The 20,957-nt window shown below is 42.2% G+C and overlaps 1 protein-coding gene across 1 annotated transcript in view; it reads right to left on the reverse strand.

Annotated features, from left to right (window-relative positions):
- BRF1 (BRF1 RNA polymerase III transcription initiation factor subunit) overlaps window positions 1-19,878 on the reverse strand; it is a 168,363-nt gene extending 148,485 nt beyond the window's left edge. The window contains 2 exon segments of the mRNA XM_030451588.1: window positions 6,357-6,437; window positions 19,618-19,878. Of these exon segments, the coding sequence (XP_030307448.1) occupies window positions 6,357-6,437; window positions 19,618-19,804 (268 nt within the window). The 5' untranslated portion in view covers window positions 19,805-19,878.
- Between the last annotated feature and the right edge of the window lie 1,079 nt (window positions 19,879-20,957).

The following is a 20,957-nucleotide window of genomic DNA, read 5'->3' on the forward strand; positions in this document are numbered from 1 at the left end:
GAGTCAAATGCACCCGTTCTAGATCTCAAAGATGAAGCCTTCTTCAGACAACAGCAACATGTTCTGGTTCTCATGGTGAACTGCAGCCACCTCAACATTTGCTGGAAGGGAATCATAGTGGGTCTCAAGCAACACAGTGGCCCCCTAGAGCATGCCAGGAACATGTCAAGTAGGGGAACACCTAACCTTCTCTAGAACGGATGAAGTGGTAGAGAATTTAAAGTTTGATGGCAGGCTCAGTTACAGCAACCCTGAGATGATAAAGTATAAGATCTTGATAGGTGTGAGGAAGATGGGTAGCATTAATCACAACCCTAGATTTCAGAGGGCAGGCTTCAGTTTGTTTAGAGCAGTGGTAAGCAGGACCTCTTAAGGTTTGATGAAGATCATAGAATCATAGAATTAGCCGGGTTGGAAGGGACCTCAGATCAAGATCAAGCAAGCCAGGAAGATTGGTCAGTCTTGAAGTACAATCTCCCCAAAGCACAGCACTCCCCGTTGATGTGCAGGAAGTTGGGCAGGAAGGATGTGTGGCAGCTTGGCTTCAGAGCAGATCCTGAGTCTCCCTGGTCTCTGTTGTGAGGTCTGTTTTCAGATCTCATGGGTCTCTGTGAGTTTGGAGGAAGAGAACCATTACCCATGGTAAAGAAGACTGAACAAAGGCTCAGGTAAGCAAGATCTACATACAGGAGTTAAGTAGACCAGTTGGGATGCAACTGAGGATGATAAGGGAGCTGGGAAAAAGAGCTCCTTCTTCAGGGAAGAACCAGAGGTTATTCACTCTGACTAGAAGGCAGCAAGCATCAGGCTTTTCTTCCAGAGGGAGAAGGAGGACACTAGAGGTAAGTCAGCCTCCATTCAGCTTGTTGGAAGGGCATGGAACAAATCTTATCTATCCAGAAACCATTTGCAGACACACAAAAGGTAAGAAAGTAATTGAGAACTGCCAGAATAGATTTAACAAGAGCAGACTGTCTCTGACTGGAATAAAAGCCACACTGCAATCAAAGTAAAAAGTAACTACTGCTCTTCCTTCACCCCATTTCACCATTCTCCTTTAGTAATCTGGTAGCCAAACTGAGGAGATAGACTTGACAAGTGAACTACAAGTTGGGTGAAAATCTGGCCAAGTCCAAAGGGTAGAGGTCAGCACTGAGCCATGAGACTGATACTGAGGTCAATACTGATGAGGCTTTCACTAACAACATGGACTATGGGACAGAAGCCTCCCCTTGCCAGCCTGCAGAAAACATCACACTGGGACAGTGGTCAATACACTGATGAACAGAGCAGATATTCAGATGAATCTTAAGATGCTGCAGAAATGAGCTCACAGAAACCTCATGAAGTTCAACAAGGCAAATTAAATTCCTTTTCTGCACCTGGGACAGGAAAACTGCAGGCAACCACACAGGCTGGGGACTGGCTAGAGGGTAACTCTGCAGAAAAGCATCTGTAGATCCTCAGGGACAGAAAGACGACCATGACCAAGCAGTACTCACTTGCAGTGGTGAAGACAAACTGCATCCTGGAGCTTCATTATTAAGACTGCAGCCAGCAGGACAAGGGAAGCAATTACTATCCCCTGTTCAGCACCTGCAAGACTGTATTTAGAGTACTTTGTCCAGTTCAAGACTCCTCTACAGCAGCCCAGGCACTGACATACTGGAAAAAACCAACAAAGATGATGCTAAGATGATTAATAGACTGGAGCACATGGCATGAGGCCAAGAGCTAAATCTGCTCAGTCTTAAGATGAGAAAACTAAGAGGGAGGTCTCACTGATGTCCTCAGCTACTCAGTGGCAAGTTATAAAGAAAATGGAGCCAGAATCATCAGAGATGCACAGCAAAAGGACAAGAGACAAGAATTACATTTCATCAAACTAAGTTCTAACTAGATGCAATGAAAAAACTCTATATGGTGAGGGTGGTCAAGCATAAAAGAACAGGTTGTCCAGGGAGACTGTACCATATCCTTCCTTGGGGATACTCCAAGCTCAGCTACACCAGGCTCTGAGCAGCTTAACACAGTTCCAAAGCCACCCCCTTATGGACATCTGGAGGTCCCTTACAAAGTAAGTTATTCTAGGATTCTACTAGGCCTTGCCTCTCCTCTCGTTTCAATTTTGTTAAATAGTGTTCTCTGTTCCTCTTCTTGGATCCTTCTGCTCTTTATGCCTATAACATATTGTCCTGGTTTAAATCATGCTGTATAGTTCTAGAAGGAAGTAGAGTCCTCCATAATCACTTGTAATAAACCAGCTATGAAAATAGTGCTGATGACAAAGGTTAAAGAATTAAGCAAGCTGTTTAAATGTAAACAGTAAAAAATCAATTAGTGAACATCTTCAGAAATGCCTTCCCATTTAGCACCAAAATACAGCCACCAGTATTTTAATATTTAAGGGGACAGAGGGAAAACACACACTCACTTAAAGAAATTACTAAAAATACAGCATTAACAGTTCAAAAATTGGATTAACCTAGATGCAGCTGCAATCTTCAAACTCAGTCTCAACCAAATTTGACTATCTGCAACTGAAGCTTTCAAATTATAATCATGCCATTGACCTTCTTTCCCCTCTCCCTTTTCTTTTTGGCCACTTGAAGACTACTGAAGGTATCAGAGCTCCTAGTCAAGAACAACTCCCTTGTAACTATGAGTCTGACATGGATATTGTGAGAGCAGATTGCCTGCAAGGAAACAAGAATAAACCAGCTATTTAGAGAGATTATGCAATGCAGCACAGAGCTGTAAAATGAGAATTAAAGAACTCTGCATTTCAGCCCTGTAAGTAACCATAAACCTAGGACAATACTGTAGGAATTTGAAGAGGCTCAAGCAACAGAAGCAGTCTTGTCAAAGGGTCTCTGTTCAGAGCTACTATTTTATTCATAATTCTTTCTCACAAGAACAGTACTGTTTGGCTATTTTGTTAAATCTTTTCAAACACAGTTGAAACAACCCTTCACATCATCTCATAGATGTGCAGGTTGTTAATACAAAAATGAGCTCTAAATGAACAGATAGGAAGCATTCTGTGGACATGAGCTTGCTGAACTTGCAGAGCTCAGAGCACTCAGCACAGTACCACACTGAAAAATCAACCTGATTATGAACAAATAGGACAGTATTAGGACCTTCCTGCATAAATACTTCAACAAGTGTAAACAAGATTCCAGTTTTTATAAGCAGCCAGTTCCCAAACAAACACCCACAAACATCAGCTGGTTCAGGAAAGAAAGAAAGGCAGAGAATACGTTCTGCCATGCACCATCACATTATAAACAGTGAGGAAATATACAGCAAAGGGTGTGTGACAAGGGAGACTTAGCTCTGTGCGTGAGACATTCTGATGCAAAACTAGGAACTACAGAGCCTTCAGGGTTTGCCCATGACTTTGTTTAGCACATATACACACACATAAAAACACCAATACACAAAGTAACTGTTTTGTTGAAGGGTCCAGAACTGCTTAGCAATTGGTAGATGTTACTGCTGCACTTCTTCACTTTAGAATCCAAGAAAAAAAAATAAACTTGTAAACTTGCCATGGGTATTCTAATGAAAAACTGTTTTTCATCTAGTTCTAAACATCCTTTCATTAGGAGCCTCAAAAAACAGCAGTATCATACATTCATCCAAACCTAACTGCTCTGCTAGTGACTAAATGAGACAGTGAGGCCAAATCACCTCTCCTGAAAACACAGACAGTACAGCAAGGGAGAAGTTGGCCCAGACTCCATGGGGGAGGGAAAGGAAAACAGGGGGAGGTTGTTGTTTATAAAAAAAAAACATCAAGTCCCTGCTCCATTGCTGGACTTTTCCCCACATCATGACAAGCCTGCAGGTTGCTGGCAAGCAGACCAGGCACAGTGTGAGAGCTCTCAGACCACACACACACACGCTCCCAGCTGCTCTCCAATGCTCTCTGGGGAAAAACTCCAGCCCAACCCAGGCTCTGGGGCCATCCCTGCTTTCCAGAGGCTGGTTCTTCCCTTCGGCAATAGCTTGCCTAGTGTAGGAGAAAATCTTGGGCTTACACTACTGGAGGCAGGATGCAGCCTTGACCATCAGGGAGCTGCAGGAACAGCCCTCCTGAAGCTTGCTCACAAGTTGTTCTGGGCCAGCACTGATGGGAGCTAATTTCAGCAGTTCATCTGCAACTCAGTTAATTATGGAAATGCAAACCAGTTCCATCATCAAATAAGTAACTAAACATTTTTTCTGATCAGACAGCATAGCACTCCAAGGATAACTGTTCATTTTTAATATAGTCAACTAGCAGTTTACTTCAGTTTCACTTTATTTAAAATATATCAAATATATTAATTTACCTTGCTACACTTTCAAGTCTAAATACAATGGGTATTAACACAATTTCATCAAAATAAGACATGATCACAAGTACAGTGATAAGGTGAGATATACTAATTCCTCTGCCATAGTTCAATTTGCAATTAAAAACTACATAAAGCTAAAAATGCAACTAAATGCAGCAGACAACTAGCTCATTATACTGCAGCAGAAAGAAAAACCTCTCAAACACCAATTGCTTTACCTGAAATATCAACTGGTATTCTCATCCCTGAGACTGAGCAAGGACGTCACTTTGCTCACTGAAAAGAAGCTTCCCAGAGACATATTGGCAACATGACAAATGCAGGTTGGCTACAGAAATCAAAGACCAACTTATATAAAAGGTAGCCACACACACAAAAAAAAACCAAACAACAAACAAACAAAAAACCCAAACAAACCATAAAGTGTCTCAGACAGGATTAAGTGAAAAGACAAATTATTTCCCTGTTTCAAAACTGTTTGGGGAATAATTTCATTTAAAGCAACTGTAAATTCTTGTATACGATGCTGACAGATCATAGTCAAGTCAGAGTCATTGGATACAATAAGGGGAGCCCCATGCACAAAAGGTGTGGGGAAGGAAGATGCTCAGACATATTTCCCAGCAAACATTCATCCAAGAAAGCAGCCATGTTTAGACTCCAGAAAAATGCTTCCACTGTCTAATTGTGATTACTTTCAGCATAACCAAAGGGACTCTGAAGGATTCAAACGCTCCAAGAAGCAACAGGCCAGCATTTTCACCCCTCAGCATTTTATTTTTCTATAACTAAAGACAAGGAACTGGGCAGTCCTTATGCACAATGAGACAATTTATTTTTAAAATGCTTGTGCAAAATTACAGTTTTTATTAAAGTGCCTTTATCCAAACACAAACTTCACTAACTGTAAAAGGTATTCTAGTGGGTCTTACTCCACTGCTTTATACAGGCATTTTTAAAACTCGTAAGATAGTACCTTTGGGCCTGACAGTGAAACTGCCTCACATAAAGTGAAAGCTTTCCTCTGCCAAAAAATCATGGCTCAATACTGTTCAGTACAAACAGGTGAATAAACCATTCTGCATATAAAACAATCTGTATATATATGAGCTGCATAATGTTGAGTAAAGCAATTTGGGTATGTTACAGTAACACGGATCAACTTTAACCTCTCTATACCTATAGAGATGTAATATCAGATCAATCTTATTTTTTGTGTACCTATGTAAGCACAATATCAGTTAAAATTATATTATACATCCCTTGGCTATTTACATATCAGCTTCTGAATCTTTGATGTGACAGTCCATCAGCTATCATCTCCAAGAGTCATGAGAGAGTATTAATCATCCAAAAGATGTCAACTCCTGTCCATTTATATCAATTAACAGCAATTGAAACAGGAATACTATTCTGTTTCTGCAATAAAAACGGCTTTTATTCACTATCTTAAAAAAGTGTAGATTATGTAGATCTCAAAATATATAGCATGTAATGAGGATATTTATTACATAATCTGGAGACTAAAATCTTTTTTCCATTTTACCTCTCTGTTCAGTCACGTATTAAGCATTTAATTACTATAAAGTGCATAAATACATGCATTATGTCAACTTACACTGCATTTAAAAAAGCATTTGAACAATTATACTTAAACATGATAATGCATTTAAGAACCCTGAGAACTGATAAAATAACAAATCTCATTAGGTTTACAGATAATAAAAAGGTGCAATAGGCATGTCAACCTTGAAAAAGCCCTCTTCAACTATGATAGTATTGTCAGGTGCCATTACCCTTTGTCAGCCAGCTACCTGACCTCATAAATCAAGTGTAACAACCAAAGGAGAGCACAATGTGAAATCAGCACTAGGCAGACTTGCTCACTGAATAACGAGTGGCCTGCCAAGGTTTTGAGGTCACATTTAAAATTATGAACTAATTTTAATCAACCTTATTAATAATAATAATTAAAATATTCATATTAACAAGACTAAAGCTTGCAAGTACCATTCTGCAGAGTTTGTGCTCGTGACTCCTTTCCCAGATTGGCATGGAATCCTCCTCCTAAAGTTGGTGTCTTGCCAGCACCTATTAGGGAAGACAAAAAAAAAAAAAAGGAAAGAAAAAAAGATACACGTCAAATGGAGTAATTGAATTGAAATATTAAATGAAAACCTATTGTGCCAATAGTCAGCATCTGTATAATTTACAACATGCCAGATTATATTAAGAAGGGCAACAGAAGTACATGGAAGGCTAAGACACTGAGTACAAATCCTGAGCAATTTATTTCTTCCTTGGGATTACTAATGTAACAATTACACAGCTCCATAAACCCTCTCAATCTCAGCTCTAAAGAAAGTATAAAAATATTGCAAACCCTATTTTAGGTAGAATGTGAAATCAATATTGTAAAATATTTCTCAAAGTAAATTATGAAATAATTGCTTCCTTAATATTTTTGCCTGAAGAATATTCCAGACAGAACTTTAATAACCAATTTCTGGTACCATGGAACAAAAGCCACCTTAAGCGTTCTGTAATGACCGGGTTGGCTACTACAGAAATAACACTTATTTTAAAATAACTTGCAGCACACACAGTGACACTTGGGTTACAAAAACTCAAGGTCTGGAATTGCTACTTTTATACCCTGAAAGGCTGGAGAATACACTAAGTTTGAATTTTAAATTAACATAAACTTAGGCTGCTTTACGCATCCGTGCCAATGCTAAGGAGCCTGAATGCAGAGTCCTCTGGGAGTCAGTGGACCTACCCAAGCAAACCAGTCTTGCAGAACATGGAATTAAACTACCAAGAACAGAAATAGTCTCTCACTAAAACAACCAGGCTACCTCAAGCAGAATATTCAAACCTATCAACTTAACAGCAAGTGAGACCAAAAAGCTAAATTGCACAGGTTTGAAAACAAGTAATTTGTTGGTAATTGGACTTCTACTTAATTCAAGCAAGTCTGCTCTTCAGAATGGGGGAAAAGAGTCATCTTGTTGCCTTTGATGCTTGGTTTTTCCTCCAGTTCTTGTAGATGTCTCAATATCTTACACCAGTTCTCCAGAACAAACTAGACTGATCCTGGGATAGAAATACAGAAGAGTGAAGAGGCACTTGAAAGCAGTTCAGGACATTTCTCTTACACACCTGAATAAGATACTTCCACAGCAGATGCAAGTTCTGAGAAATTGTGAGAGTGAACAATTTTTCTTAGCTAGTCTCCTCTCACTCAAATATAATATACATCTATATTGATGGAAAAAACCTAACAGCAAACAAACAAAAAACCAAACCAACAAACAAACTAACCAGAAAACCCAATAATCCTACAGAATTATTTACTTTAAGTATTCAAAGCTTAATTTTCTTACATTCATTAAATTAGGTTTCCAGTACTATCCACAACAGAAACTGACTTCACCTTCATTCATTAACAGATCCTTTCAACAAACAATAATCAGAAGCTTTCAGGTAAATGCCCCATAGCTAAGTACTTCAGTTCAACATCCTAATTAGAAATGAAAAATACTCAGTGACCTCACTGGATACAGAGACAACACTCCAGAGTCTGTATTTGCTCCAGACTGTTACAGACAGCAAAGCTTCCTTGCCAATCCTACAGGCATAGTCTGGTATTTCCACAGATGCTCCAACACAACAAACCAATGAGGCAAAACAGAGAAATGTTACCAAACTGCCCTAGCACAGGTAACATTTGTGATGTACATTGCATAAGAACGGTTTATCTGACAAAAAATATAAACAGTAGCAATAGTTTTATGTTCCTTTTCTTCCGCAGCAAATATTTCTTCAGAAATCCTACTGCCTGCTACCCTCCTTCCCGTTGTTTTAAGGTTTGCTTTACCACAGGCTACCGTCACTTGTTTGATTTGCAGCAGGTGAGCACACTCAAGCATCAGGAGAGCAGAGGAGGCCAAAAACTGCCAGGCAAGAGCAGGACCAGACAGATGTGCAAGCTGGAGGTAGCAGGCTCACCCAGCACTTGCCACAAAGGCACCACTGCCCTCTCCTCTGCACCAAGGCTCCACTTTTCAGTCCCCTCTGTCTTTTGTGAGCATCAAAATACTGAACTCCATTGGACTATCACTGTCAAAACAGCTACATTACTCTTTTAAAGGTTTCCCTGTTGCTACCAAAAACACTTGGGCAAAAACAAATCAGAGTGGTGATAAACAATGCTATTAACAGAATAATTTAACTTACTCTGAAGCTAAAATCCAGAAAGAACACAAACAAAATGAAACTAAGCTGAGATTGTAGTGGTTTTGCTCTTTAAGATTTTTTTCATTAGACATTAACATTGCACATAAAATCATTGCTTTTCAAGCTCTGGAGTCTACAGCAGGTACCAGCAGAGCTATCTGAAAGACAGATTCTGCTATCAGAACTGATGTGCTCACTTGTCAGCAAGTTAACTGGAAAGACTGCACATCTCTAATTAGCATTTGGCTTTGAAAACTGAGAGAAAACTCCACTTACACCCTCACAACTGCAAACTAATGTTGCCATTGACTATGAAGTCTCACCATCAGCTTTAATCTTTACAAGCAGGATGCAAACCAAGCTCATTACTGTAACTGTTCAGCAGGGTAATAAAAAGATAAACTCGTAAAAAAAAGAAAACTGTGAAATTATCAAATGCATTTAAAGACAAAAATCCCTACAAAGCTACCCATTTCAAAAGTACAAAGTAAAGGAACAGCAATTGCTCAGCACAACCAAATTAATATCCCAGCTTAACTGAAATTATTACATTTCTTGACCTTTTCCTTTTTCCCTCTACAACTTCAAAAGTAAGTTAAACAGGCTTTTGGTTTTTCACATTCAGCTTTCAAGATATACAAAAACAAATTAAAGAACTATTTTGTGTCTTCAAGTACTGCCTGCCAAATCTTCAACATTAACGTTTCTCTAAGCCAATTTGAACACCTTCCTTCATGAGGTGGTGCCTCACCAGGTTCACTGTCATCTGCTGATTATTTTTAGAAAACAATTGAGATTCTTAGCTTAGCATTAATGGAGCCTTCTCTCAAGTTAGCTTTGGATATTTACATGAAATTTTGGGCAGCAGAAGGTGTGGAAAGGTATGAGGCATCTCAAAGTACAGCCAATCAATTTTCTGTGGTCCTCTCAGAGGGCCAGAGTGCCCCAAGACACAAAAGAAAAAAAAAAAAAAAAAAAAAGCCTGAAGGTTCATAAACATGGAAACATGATGATAGTCAGACAAAGCTTACTCAGGTCCAGACCCAGCCCATAACCCTGCTCTGAGACACAGCTGCTGTCTGCAGGGTCAGACCCAGGCACTTTGGTGATTTCTGTTTTGCTCCACCAACTCACTAAGAAATGAAGTGACATCACTCTGCTTCTCTTCAAAAATGTTCCTCAAGCAGTAAAAAAAGACAACAAAGCTTGAAGTCTGAGGTAACCTTGAATAGCAGTAAAAAGACAAGAGATAGCAGGAACAGCACTCAATATAGAAGGGTCAAAGAGCAGCCACTCGGGCATCTGCAGCTTAAAGGGCACTTTTCTGCGAGCTGGTGACAGGCTGAGTTTCAGATTCAGCACTTGGAGAAGAAACAGATTCAGTTCCAGCCTTATGGATTTTGTTTCCTCTACATAAATGAGCAAGTGAAGACAGGCAATGAAGCTGCTTGCGACCTGAAGTGTATCTGCTATCTGATAAGACCAGTCCTATCAAAATCCTTCCCTGTGAAATTAAAACCAAAAAATACCAGTCCATTCTTCATTACAAGGTAGAAGAAAACCTTCAATTGAAAACCCACGTATTTACAGACCCAGCACAAAATCTGGGTCTGGTAGGGAATGCAGACTGCATCACACCAATGGTTTCATAACCAGCATACACTAAATCACTTGATATAAAAAATTAATGAGCTTCCTATTTAAGTTAGACCATAAAAATCAAAAGGAGAGTAAATAAATGTCCCATTACAATTCATGCCTACAATAGCAAAATGATGTGACTGAAGTTTTCTGAATGCTCAAAACTACTGAAGCCTGTAAGTGAAATCAATCTCTTCTCAGCCATTTCTGCATGGAAATTAACAGATATGCACACACCACAATCCACTGAAATGGTACCACTCGATAAACTTATATAGACAAGCTTTTTATAGCCCATCATAGCTAGCTAGCTATGGGCTTATTTTCAGAACTACCCACTGAAGAGATAAATATAGTGTTGCATCCACCACACCCAAGTTTAGGGCTGCTCAAGTCTATGAAACCAGTCCACGTCCAAGTTAGATGCACAATTCAGCATTTTCACAACTGACAGCAGTTTGTATACTCTGCAGCACTTCAAGTGAGCATTTGTTGCCGTCACAAGGATGGCATAATAAAGACTCAATGCTAGAGAAAAAACCCCAAACACTACACACCTAACTCTGATGCAAGATTGCCACCTGGAGGATTTCAGAAGAGAAGCAAAAATTGAGCCAGTTACCTCACTAAAATGCAGAGCAGGTTATTATTTTTTGTGATGGAGATGCAAGTTTCTCCTCTTCCTTCCCAACACAACATAATTATGAATTAGTTTTGTAATGAGAAAACCTAGCACAAAGTAAAACAGGCAAATGCTCTACAGGATTTCTGTAGATTTTTCTGCAAATCCAGCAAATCTATGCTTTCTTCTTGCATCATGGCCACTGTACATGATTTAAAATTAACTGTGACTTAGTGTCATCTCCAGAAGTCTGGACCACAAGTAAGAGAAATTTTGCTGATACTGACATTGTTTTCACTTTTCAGTACCCAGCATTTTCATTTCAAGTTTATTGTGTGTATTACTGGGAGGAACCCACTCCAGGACTGCTCAAGGCTACACTTTAAGACATACTTTTTGTGAGGATTTGGTCTATCATTATCTCTGACATGAAAGCCAATTAACAACTGCCAATTAAAAACAAAATCTCTACTCCTTTCACTTTCATAATATTAGAAATACAGAAGAATCCTCATTGCACATAACTGACCAGACAAAAACCACAGAATATGATACAGAGTTGATCCTCTTTGTCAACCATCACACTAGCACTTACTCTGACAGTAATCATCCATCTTACAGAGCTCTAGAGGACAAAAAGGCACAGAAGATGAATGGCTAGTAAGCTTAAGTTAAATTTTATGAAATCTTTCTCCTCCCTGTATCCAGTCCTTCTTCTTTCCAGCTTGCTGACCATAACTTTCCACTTCCACAAACTCCAAAAGACTGTGAAACACTTTGATCAAGAGAAACTCCAGTCAAGTTCTGCATTTGAGTCAATATAGCTAACACTCCTCATTGCAAAACCAAATGTTTAAGGATACAGTAGTAATACAAAATACTTCAGTGAGCTTCCACTGGCATACCTGAAAAACTGATCATACCACAGCTCTACTAAAGAGAAAAAATCATTATGTATGTCAAAGGCTGAGGAAATTGGACACTGTAGCAAGGTGGTTATAATTTACTTGCAACAAAAAAACTATTAGCAGGAGGAAACTTCCAATTAGAAGCACCCTACTTATGTTGTTGTGGAGCCTCTGACACTGTCAGCTTTAACAAAAGACTTGTTGGGTGTTAAGGGCTACTAAGTAGTTCACAACTTTGCTTTCTCCTTATAAGCAAAGAGATAACTTTCTACTAGCACCGTTACTCCCACCAGCCACAAACCATTCTCTTGCAAACTCCTGGGGTCAGGGAGTCTCCATGTAAGCTGTACAAGAGCCTCAAGCTCATGGGTATTCTGTGATATGTGACTGAACCAACTCCAGGGCTGAAGTGGGACTGGTGCTGCCAATGCCCCTTGCAGCCTCCCATTTCTGTGACTTTGTCTGTATTGTCACCATTCTATAACCTCCTGGATTAGTCACTAACTCGAAAGACTTTAATTCACACCTGTTACTGTAAATCTCAAATAACAAATGTCAGCATAGCATTTAAAGACAATAATGTTAATTTTTAACTTCATCTAATACATATTTTTTTAAATCAAAAGCCACCCAAACAAATAGAAATTCCCAGCAACCAACCATACAAGTCAACCTGTTTCAAGACCGTCACACTGTTCAGCCTCACACAGATGTTCATTCACCTCAGACCCCAAAGGCAGGGTAAAACCACTTTGGTGGCCAACCTGCAGTCACTCTATAACATTTGAGGATAAAGTATCCTGTAGGTTGTATCTGGAGCTGATAAGTGCCCCTAGGTCCACCAACTTGTCTTCTCCATCCCATAGTTGTGATGTCTCACACTATGGAAGCTGCATTTTGCCATGTCACAACAGCCTCCATTTTTTTCCTCAGGGAAAATGGTACACAGCAGTGCTGCTCATCCCACCCCTCCCTCTGCACAGCTTCAGACAAACCTGAGAGGGGGACAGAGGTCTCAGAACAACAAGGTTTCTGTCAGTTCTGCAAAAATAGGCAACTGGTCAGGGGAAGAGATATGCTAAGTAAGAACTACTTAAAAGCTTTTGAAAAATAATTCCAAAGGAGGGTCACAAAGATGATCAGAGGGCTGAAGCACCTCTCCTATCAAGAGAGGCTGTGAGAAGGGTTGCCCAGCCTGGAGAAGGCTCCAGGGAAGTATTAGAGGTCCTTTCCAGTACCTTAAGGGGGGCTACAGGAAAGCTGGAGAGGGACTTTTTACAAGGGCACGTAGCAACAGGACAGGACAAGGGGGAAAGGTTTTAAGCTGTAGATTAAGCATTAGGAAGAAATTCTTTACTGTACGGGTGATGAGACACTGGAACAGGTTGTCCAGGGAAGTTGCAGGTGCCCCATTCCTAGAAATGTTGGGTAGATGGGGCTCTGAGCAACCTGGTCTAGTGAGAGGTGTCCCTGCCCATGCAGGGGGGTTGGAACTCAATGATCTTTAAGGTTCCTTCCAACAGTCCAGACAGACACAACAGCCTATCCCAACAACTACCACCAAGTTAGAAGCCTACCCTGAAAGAGTAAACAGAGAATTTCCCACCTTTAAACACAGCACATGACTCCCAACTTGCCTTTCTAAAAAAGCAGCACCCATCAAACCAGTGCAGACTGGCAAAGTGCTTGGTGGAGCTCCATCTTCCAGCATGCAATTACACTATAAAGGAGAGGGAAAAACACAACTTGCTCTTAGACCCTGTATTGTATTGTACTACATTCTGGGTTGTGTTCAAATCTTATGATGGACAAGAGTCTGCTAAGAACTCAGGTATGAAACTAAAAAATCATTAAAAAAAAAGGCAAGATACATTTCTTCCAGTTAGCAATATGAGGAATTTTAATTCAAATGCACTCCACACTTGACAAGAAGCCACAGAGAGCACCCTCTTCTGGCTAGTTTGAGACAGTCTGAACTGGCTATCTACAGTTACTCTACAAAATTTGACTCAGCTAAGAAAAGAACATGCATCAAATATTTTTCTGTGCGATCAACACAAAGTTCCTTGAAGCTCAAAAGTGCACAACAACCCTTTTACACAAATAACTGACTTATCCAGGGTCAAATCAGTCAAGCTCAGAAACTCAATTTCAGTGCATGGTCTTCACAAGCTTCAAGAGAATAATATGGACAGGGTTAAGCGCTACAGCTGGACCCTTCCTGACTGTGACCATTTCCAACATAATTATGAATTAAAACTAACAGAACCATTACAGGGCCTATGAATACCTTCACTAGCTTCTGCTTAGGGAGGACTTTCCTCTTAGAAGATCAACCAAAAGATACACAAGTAGCTTCCTTCTAGAGCAGGAAGAAAGTACTCCCTTGAGAACTTCCCAGCTTGTGACCCAGCAAGTGACAGCTACTTCACAAGAAGAAATGGCTTCCCAGTTCCCAAGAAAGGCAGCATTAAAAAGAATGGTGGGATCAGGCTAACCTCCAATCATACCCTCTACTTCCATCAAGACCAAGGCCATGAAGAGCATTGGAGATATTATGCTGAGAATGGTCATGTTCACCTCCAAAGGGCATCTCACAGGGACTGGGATGGCCTACTTCCGTGTTTTTATATAAGGATGCTAACTCAATTTTTATATGCCCCAACTACCATCAGAGAAGATTTCATAGTTCTTATTACAAAGTACTGCATATGCAACTTCATAAGCCTCACTCTAAATAAATCCTCACCTTGCATTCTGGGTTTTTTGATACCTTATCACAAACTCTCAGAACTGCAAACATACCTACTGCCTACTTCTCACAAGGAAAATCAGAAGAATTAGCTAAGTATTTTCAAGAGAGAACATGTCTATATAACATTCAAAGTCTGAGGACTTCTGTGCTCACCACTTTGCAAAACACAAGCTGAAAAAAAACAAAGCAGTATTTACAACTAGGGACACCTACATATCATGCTTCAAAAACATAGCCCTCCAATTCTTGGACCAGTTTTAAAAGAATGGTCAAAACCCTCAAAAGCATCTTTGTAGAAATCAAAGAATATGATCTTCCTCTGAATACCCAAAAGAAAGAGCTGTGGCAAGTCAGATCAAAGGACTAGGTAGTTCAGCATCCTAACCCTGAATGGTAAAATCCATTGATATGCAAGCCTACAAGTGAACACTAAACACAGGAGGAAACGCCATCATGATACTTCTGATATAATCTCCCAGAGTCAAGGTCAGTCACTCAAAGATTTCCTCAGCCACAAATAGTTCATTTTTAATGGCTGTGACATTCTTTTATTCCGTTTGCTCAATCATTAATTTACACATACTTTTTAACCTCCACAACTACAGATCCATAGTTTAATTAAATGGGGTTTTGTCTGGAAAAAAAAAATGGAAGAGAAAGAGACCTCCTAATGTTTCTGAACCTCCTACCTGCTACCTTTATATTAAGCTTGCTGCTAGACTTCTTAGCACTCCCTAAGTTTTTTCTTTATGTGATAATGAATAATCATTCATCCTTGCCATATGATTCTACTGTATTTACAGACCTCTGCCATGTCCCCATTCAATCATCTCTTCCAGTATGAAAGGGGTGAGTCTGTTAGTCATTCTGAGAAGCTTCTCAAGAAGCCCTCCTCTTAATCACTTTATCTTCCTCTCTGGATATTTTCTCATTATAGTAAAGGTTTTATTGAGAAGGGGGAAGAAAAAAGAAAACACACCAGACTTGCACACAGCATGGGAGCTGCAGATAATGTTGTGCATATGTAAGTGTACTGATATTCTGTCATTTTCTTTTCCTGATAACTTCTAATATCCTCCTCCCCACTCTTTTTTGAGCTGCAAATGAAAATTGAGCTAAATGTTTTTACAGAGCTATCCATTAAGATGAAGAGATCTCCTCCCAAGTTTTGTTAGCCAGTCCAGATGTTGACATTCCACATGTGGAAGGAAGGAAGGAACAATCCTTACTCTCACTGCAACTCTTGATCCCATCTGTTATCCCACTACCCAGGTACTAAAAATAGCACATCCTCTACAGTCTTTACTACCCTAAATAATTTAGCATTGCCAGCAAATTTCATTAATTCATCATTCACCTGTTTTCCAGATCATCAGCCTAGATTTTATGGAAGGTCACTACTACCTCCTTCAGCAGACCTATTATTTCTAGTCCACATTTCTCACAAATTGACCAGTTCCTCTGCTCTGTAAGGACCTTCCTTATCCATGAAAGCTCATATTCTTTAAAAGCTTTTGCTGATGGATCTTGACCTCCCTTTGCAAATATAACAATTTACTTTATCCACTTACTGACCTCTTTAGAAAGTGACAACAGACCTGAGAGAAATGCCAGTTTGCGGGAAAAAAACAAACAAACAACACTCTTCCCTCATATTTAACCTGTACAGCCACCTATTTTGTCCTTCACTGCTTCTACCATTTTGTCCAACAGTATTAATGGTCTGCATTTCCCCAAATCTTAGTGCACTAGTAAAGCAAAGCCTCTCACTCATATCCAAGCACAACCCCACACTTTGTCAGCACACCAATGCTCGGTGGTTAAAAGTGTCAAAACCATGGAAAGAGAGAGACTCACACACCTGCATCAGAAAACATTGGCTACACCAAATATCTCTGTGAAATGTATCAGTATTGATACTGGGGCTTCCTGCACTATACACACTCACAGCTACATGTAAATATTACAAAAGACAAAATAATACAAAATACTGGGAAAACTTGACTGTGATCTCACGCCTTCTTCCAAAGCAGAGAGAACAGAAGAAGGGATTTTCCATGGTTTATTGTTGCAAGACGAACCTCTCTTAGGGCACGGCGCTCCAAGGTCCAAACAAGTGTTCCAGCAGAAACTCACGAATAGTGCTCTGAGTCTGTTGCCCTCAGGACTGGTCAGCTTGGCTCAGTGCTATTGCTCCGGATTCGACCAACCTCTCCTCTGGCTTGCTCAGGAATGAGCTGAGCTTGTGTCTCAGGCCTCACCTTTTATTGGCCCCCCCAGTCCTGCTCATGCGCAGTGGGGGCCTGCCCTAATCAGGCACAGGTGGGCTTAACACAAGCTCATGCCCACCAGCTGGTAATTAGTGGCACCTGGTTGCCTCATTTCACTACAGTTTATAGTGAGATTAATGGGCTTATAAGCAAGGACTTGGAATGACCTAGACAGGGCACTTGGTATTAATAGCATTAATAAGTGCAGGACTCCTTCTCCTTCCACAAACAAATGCCAGATTATGAACCCTTTATATGCAGCCTGACAAAATAAAAGGTTTTGCGAGACGTACCAAAGATAAATCAGTAATGGTATCTCAGTGCTTCCCATCCCCTTCTGCTTTTTTATGATGAAGATGACAATAAATTATGAATAGAGGCACCTGTACCTATTCAACATACATTCACACACAAACAGAAGCTCTCATGTATCCTGAGAGGGTTTCAGAAATCGAGTTGTTCATCCAGGAGCTCCAAACTCACAGACCCCAGGAACCCCACTCAACTCTCAGCTCTGCAACAGAGAACCTGACAGCTCTCACACTTTGCAAAACGTCTGCAATGGTCTACAAGTAACCCAGAGCCAGTCACCAAGCCCCAGGGTCTCAGAAATAGGAGCCCAGGAACCTCAGACACATCAAGAGCTCCAGACATTAGGGCTGCCTATGAACACCACACTGCAAACCAAGGAGCCTCAGCCCAAGGCATTTCACCAAGGGGATCCCTCAGACCTGAAGAGCTGACACAGGTGACAGGAAAAGGTGTTAAAAACACGTGGAAGCTTGTTGATGGAAGCATGCTTCTATAATCAGAATTGACTGAAAGCTACAACTTAACAGAAAATGTTGCTTTCTGCAAGTACATGTTTTCGAACCTAAAAGAAATATATGCTCCATCAAAAATTCTCCAGCCAGCACAATATTTGGATTCTGTCTTGGTCACACAGGAAAAGAACATTTCTCTCCATTCCCAAGGACTAAAATCAGTGTCCTAGAAGTATACTAGACAAGCACACATCACAAAGACACATACATAACTTCAGATTATCTTGCATCACTTAGTTTAAGGCAAGTAAAAAAAACCAAACAAACTTTCACAACAGAAGCATCTATTTTGGAAGACAAAGGATTATACCAGCATAAGTCAACTATACTCATATTTCCTTAAAATATTTACTGTGTGAAACAAGGCCCACACTCAGCCTTGCAGTAACTCAGCAAAACTACAAAAAGTATTGCTTTGAATGTCCTGTTTCACTGTTTCCACAAACAACACTTCACCAAAATACATACATGGGGACTTGTTAAAGGATCACTGTATGAACACACAGGGAAGCCCCTACAACTACATCTTGTGCCAGCCAGAAAAAGCCACCACAAGCATGCTAGAATGTGCTCCAGTTACATTTTCACTTTTACACAACCACCTATCACCACAGTGCTTATCTGTCTTCCCTAGTGTTAGAATTATTTTTCAAAGCAACACATAACAGGTAACTAGCTATACAATATCAAGGAATTAATGCACTATCAGCCAGCAACAGCATCTCTTGAACAAAAGGGGAAAAGTCCCTTAAAGCAACTTAGAAAAATACTGTGTAATTCATTCATTCTGAAGGAAAAAACCTCATATGGTGCACTTCTCTATTTTCCTTGTGATTTTTTTTCATAGGATAAAGGCATCCCAAAATGAGCTCTTGCTTACATACCATCTGTCCTGCATAATTTTGAGTGGGAGGGAAAAAGCAGTACAAGCCCTTTAAAATGTAGTCTCCACATCACTACAGGAAAAAGTGAAGGATATAAGAGCTGATTATAAGCTATTAAAAAAAATTAAAAAATAAAAATAGTAATACCAGTACCCTGAGTTGGAAGGCAGGAAGGGCATCAGACAAATCCTAGCCTACAATTAACTCCTAAACTTCAATATACAATGCTACTCTCTCCACCACAGCTGTACAGTCCATCAGTCCTCCTTGTTTCACTGTTAAGCTCCTTTCCGTGCTTCTTACTAAGGCTTCCTTCTCCTTACACATTCCCCATGCTCATTTTCATTCTCACTCCTTCAAAACACCTTCTCTTCACGTGGCCCTTTTATAGGCACACAGACCTTATCTTCCAGGGCATTCCCACAAACGCCCCAACCCATCTATCTACAAGAGACTCTTGACCCTTCAACTCCAGCCTCTTTCTGCTCCATCACACGTTGCCTCCACATACTCCCTCCACCCATCGAGCACCCAACTCTCCTGTCCTCTATCCCAAATAATTCCATGTACCTCCCCATTCCCTGTGCACCCATTCCTTCCACACAGAGTCCCAAACCTCTTCCCACGCACCCACCCCACGGAGCTCCAGCCCCTCACGCACTTTCTCCTGTCACACACACACAGAGCACTTTTCCCATCTCCACTCCCTCCAGCACCACCTTCCCTGCCCACCATCCCCCTGCTCCTTTGCGCAGCACTTTCCCACCCACTCTGACCCCCACACCTCACTGTCCCCCCTACCCTACACCCTCTCCTTACCCTCAGCACCCACCCCCCACGCCTCACCCCGTGCCCTGTCCCTGTCCCCTCTCCCTGCTGTCACTTGTTCCCCACCGCACTCCCTCCTTCCCCCAACATCCTCTCTCCAGACATCGCCCCCTACTCGCCTCACACCTTCTCCCACCCACTTCTCCCTTATCCCCGCACACCCCATCCCTTCACGCCGTCCCCTCTCCCCCATACCCCGCACACCACCGCATCCCCCGGCCCGACCCGGTCCGACCCGACCCGGCTCGGCGCACGTGGGCTCCGCTCCGCCCCGCCCCGGCCCAGCCCGGTCCCGCTCACCGTCCAGCGACACGAACTGTCCCACAGCAGAGGAGCCGCCGCCGCTGTTCTCCACAAACTGCACCTCGGAGACGATGATGTTGTCCTCCAGCACCGACCCGCAGCCCGTGCACACCGCGTCCCCGCGAGCCGCGTCCACCTCGATCTCAGAGCAGCCGCAGGCAGCGCACACCCGCCCGCCCGGCATCTTCACCGGCACCTCCCGGTCCGGGACCGAGACCAGGACTGGGACCGGGCCTCACCAATCCACCGCCGCCGCCCCCTCCCCGCCGCTACCGCCGCCCGCCCGGCGCGGCTCAGCCCGGCCTGGGCTCAGGGCCTCGCTCGCCGGGACCGGCACGGGGAGGAGCGCGGCGGCGGCTGCCCCCGCCGTCTCTCGCGAGACTTCGTCCGCCGTTCCCCGCCTCTCCGGAGAGGCCCGGCCCGTTCTGGCCCGAATCCCCGGCTCCGCCTGCTCAGGAACCCGCCGTCAGTCAGGGCTTTGCAGCGGCTCTCCGGGCTTCTCCCAGCGTCTCGCTGCACTTCGGGGCTTCCCTTTTCCATCCTCGAATAAATGATCCTGGCCTCCGGCGCTCCCGGTGGGACTTGGGGTGCTACGGTTCACGAGGCCAGAGGCGGCGCCGAAGCGGGGTCCAAAGGCTTGGAGCGACCGGGAGGTCCGGCCCGGTGGGCCTTTGGGTCTCCCGTGAGGCGGAGACAGCAGTTACGGTACCGCCTCCCTGTCCCGGGCAGCGGCTGAACCCTGTCAGCCCCTTGCCCCGGGTTCCTGAGGCTTGGCCGGGCTGGAGGGAGGGCACAGGCTTTGCCGGTCAGAGCCGGGGGAAACGGGATCGCTCGGGAGATGCTTACCGAGGAGCAGCTCTGGGCCTCCCTCTCAAAGACAGGCATTTGATTTATATTCCTCTGTTTTAAAGTGTTCCCCTGTCACTGGTGAGCATCTGCCAGCACCAGGCAAAGCACTTGGGTACTCGCAGTTCTGCAGCACTGGGCCCGTGGTGTTCCAGATTTAGTGATGGGTCTTATGCTTGAGGCAGAACGTGAGGATTCCCTGAAACTTACTTCCTGACCTTATGTAAGTTGGAAGGCAGGAGTGTATGTTTTATCATACATATCATATCACACATTTCTGTATGATAAAACAAGGGTGATAACATTTCCTTTTTGCCAGGCTTTCGCCGTCTTCCCATTCTGGGGGGTTTGGTTTGCAGCAAAAAGAGTATCACTAACCACATTTGCACTGCAGCTGAGGAGTGGTTCATTTTTTTTGACACTCCATAAAGTCTGTAATAAGTAAAAGTTGTGTAAAAATACATAGCATGCAGTGAAAAATGTGAACCTTG

Source organism: Calypte anna, chromosome 5A, assembly GCF_003957555.1.
Source record: "Calypte anna isolate BGI_N300 chromosome 5A, bCalAnn1_v1.p, whole genome shotgun sequence".
Taxonomy (NCBI): domain Eukaryota; kingdom Metazoa; phylum Chordata; class Aves; order Apodiformes; family Trochilidae; genus Calypte; species Calypte anna.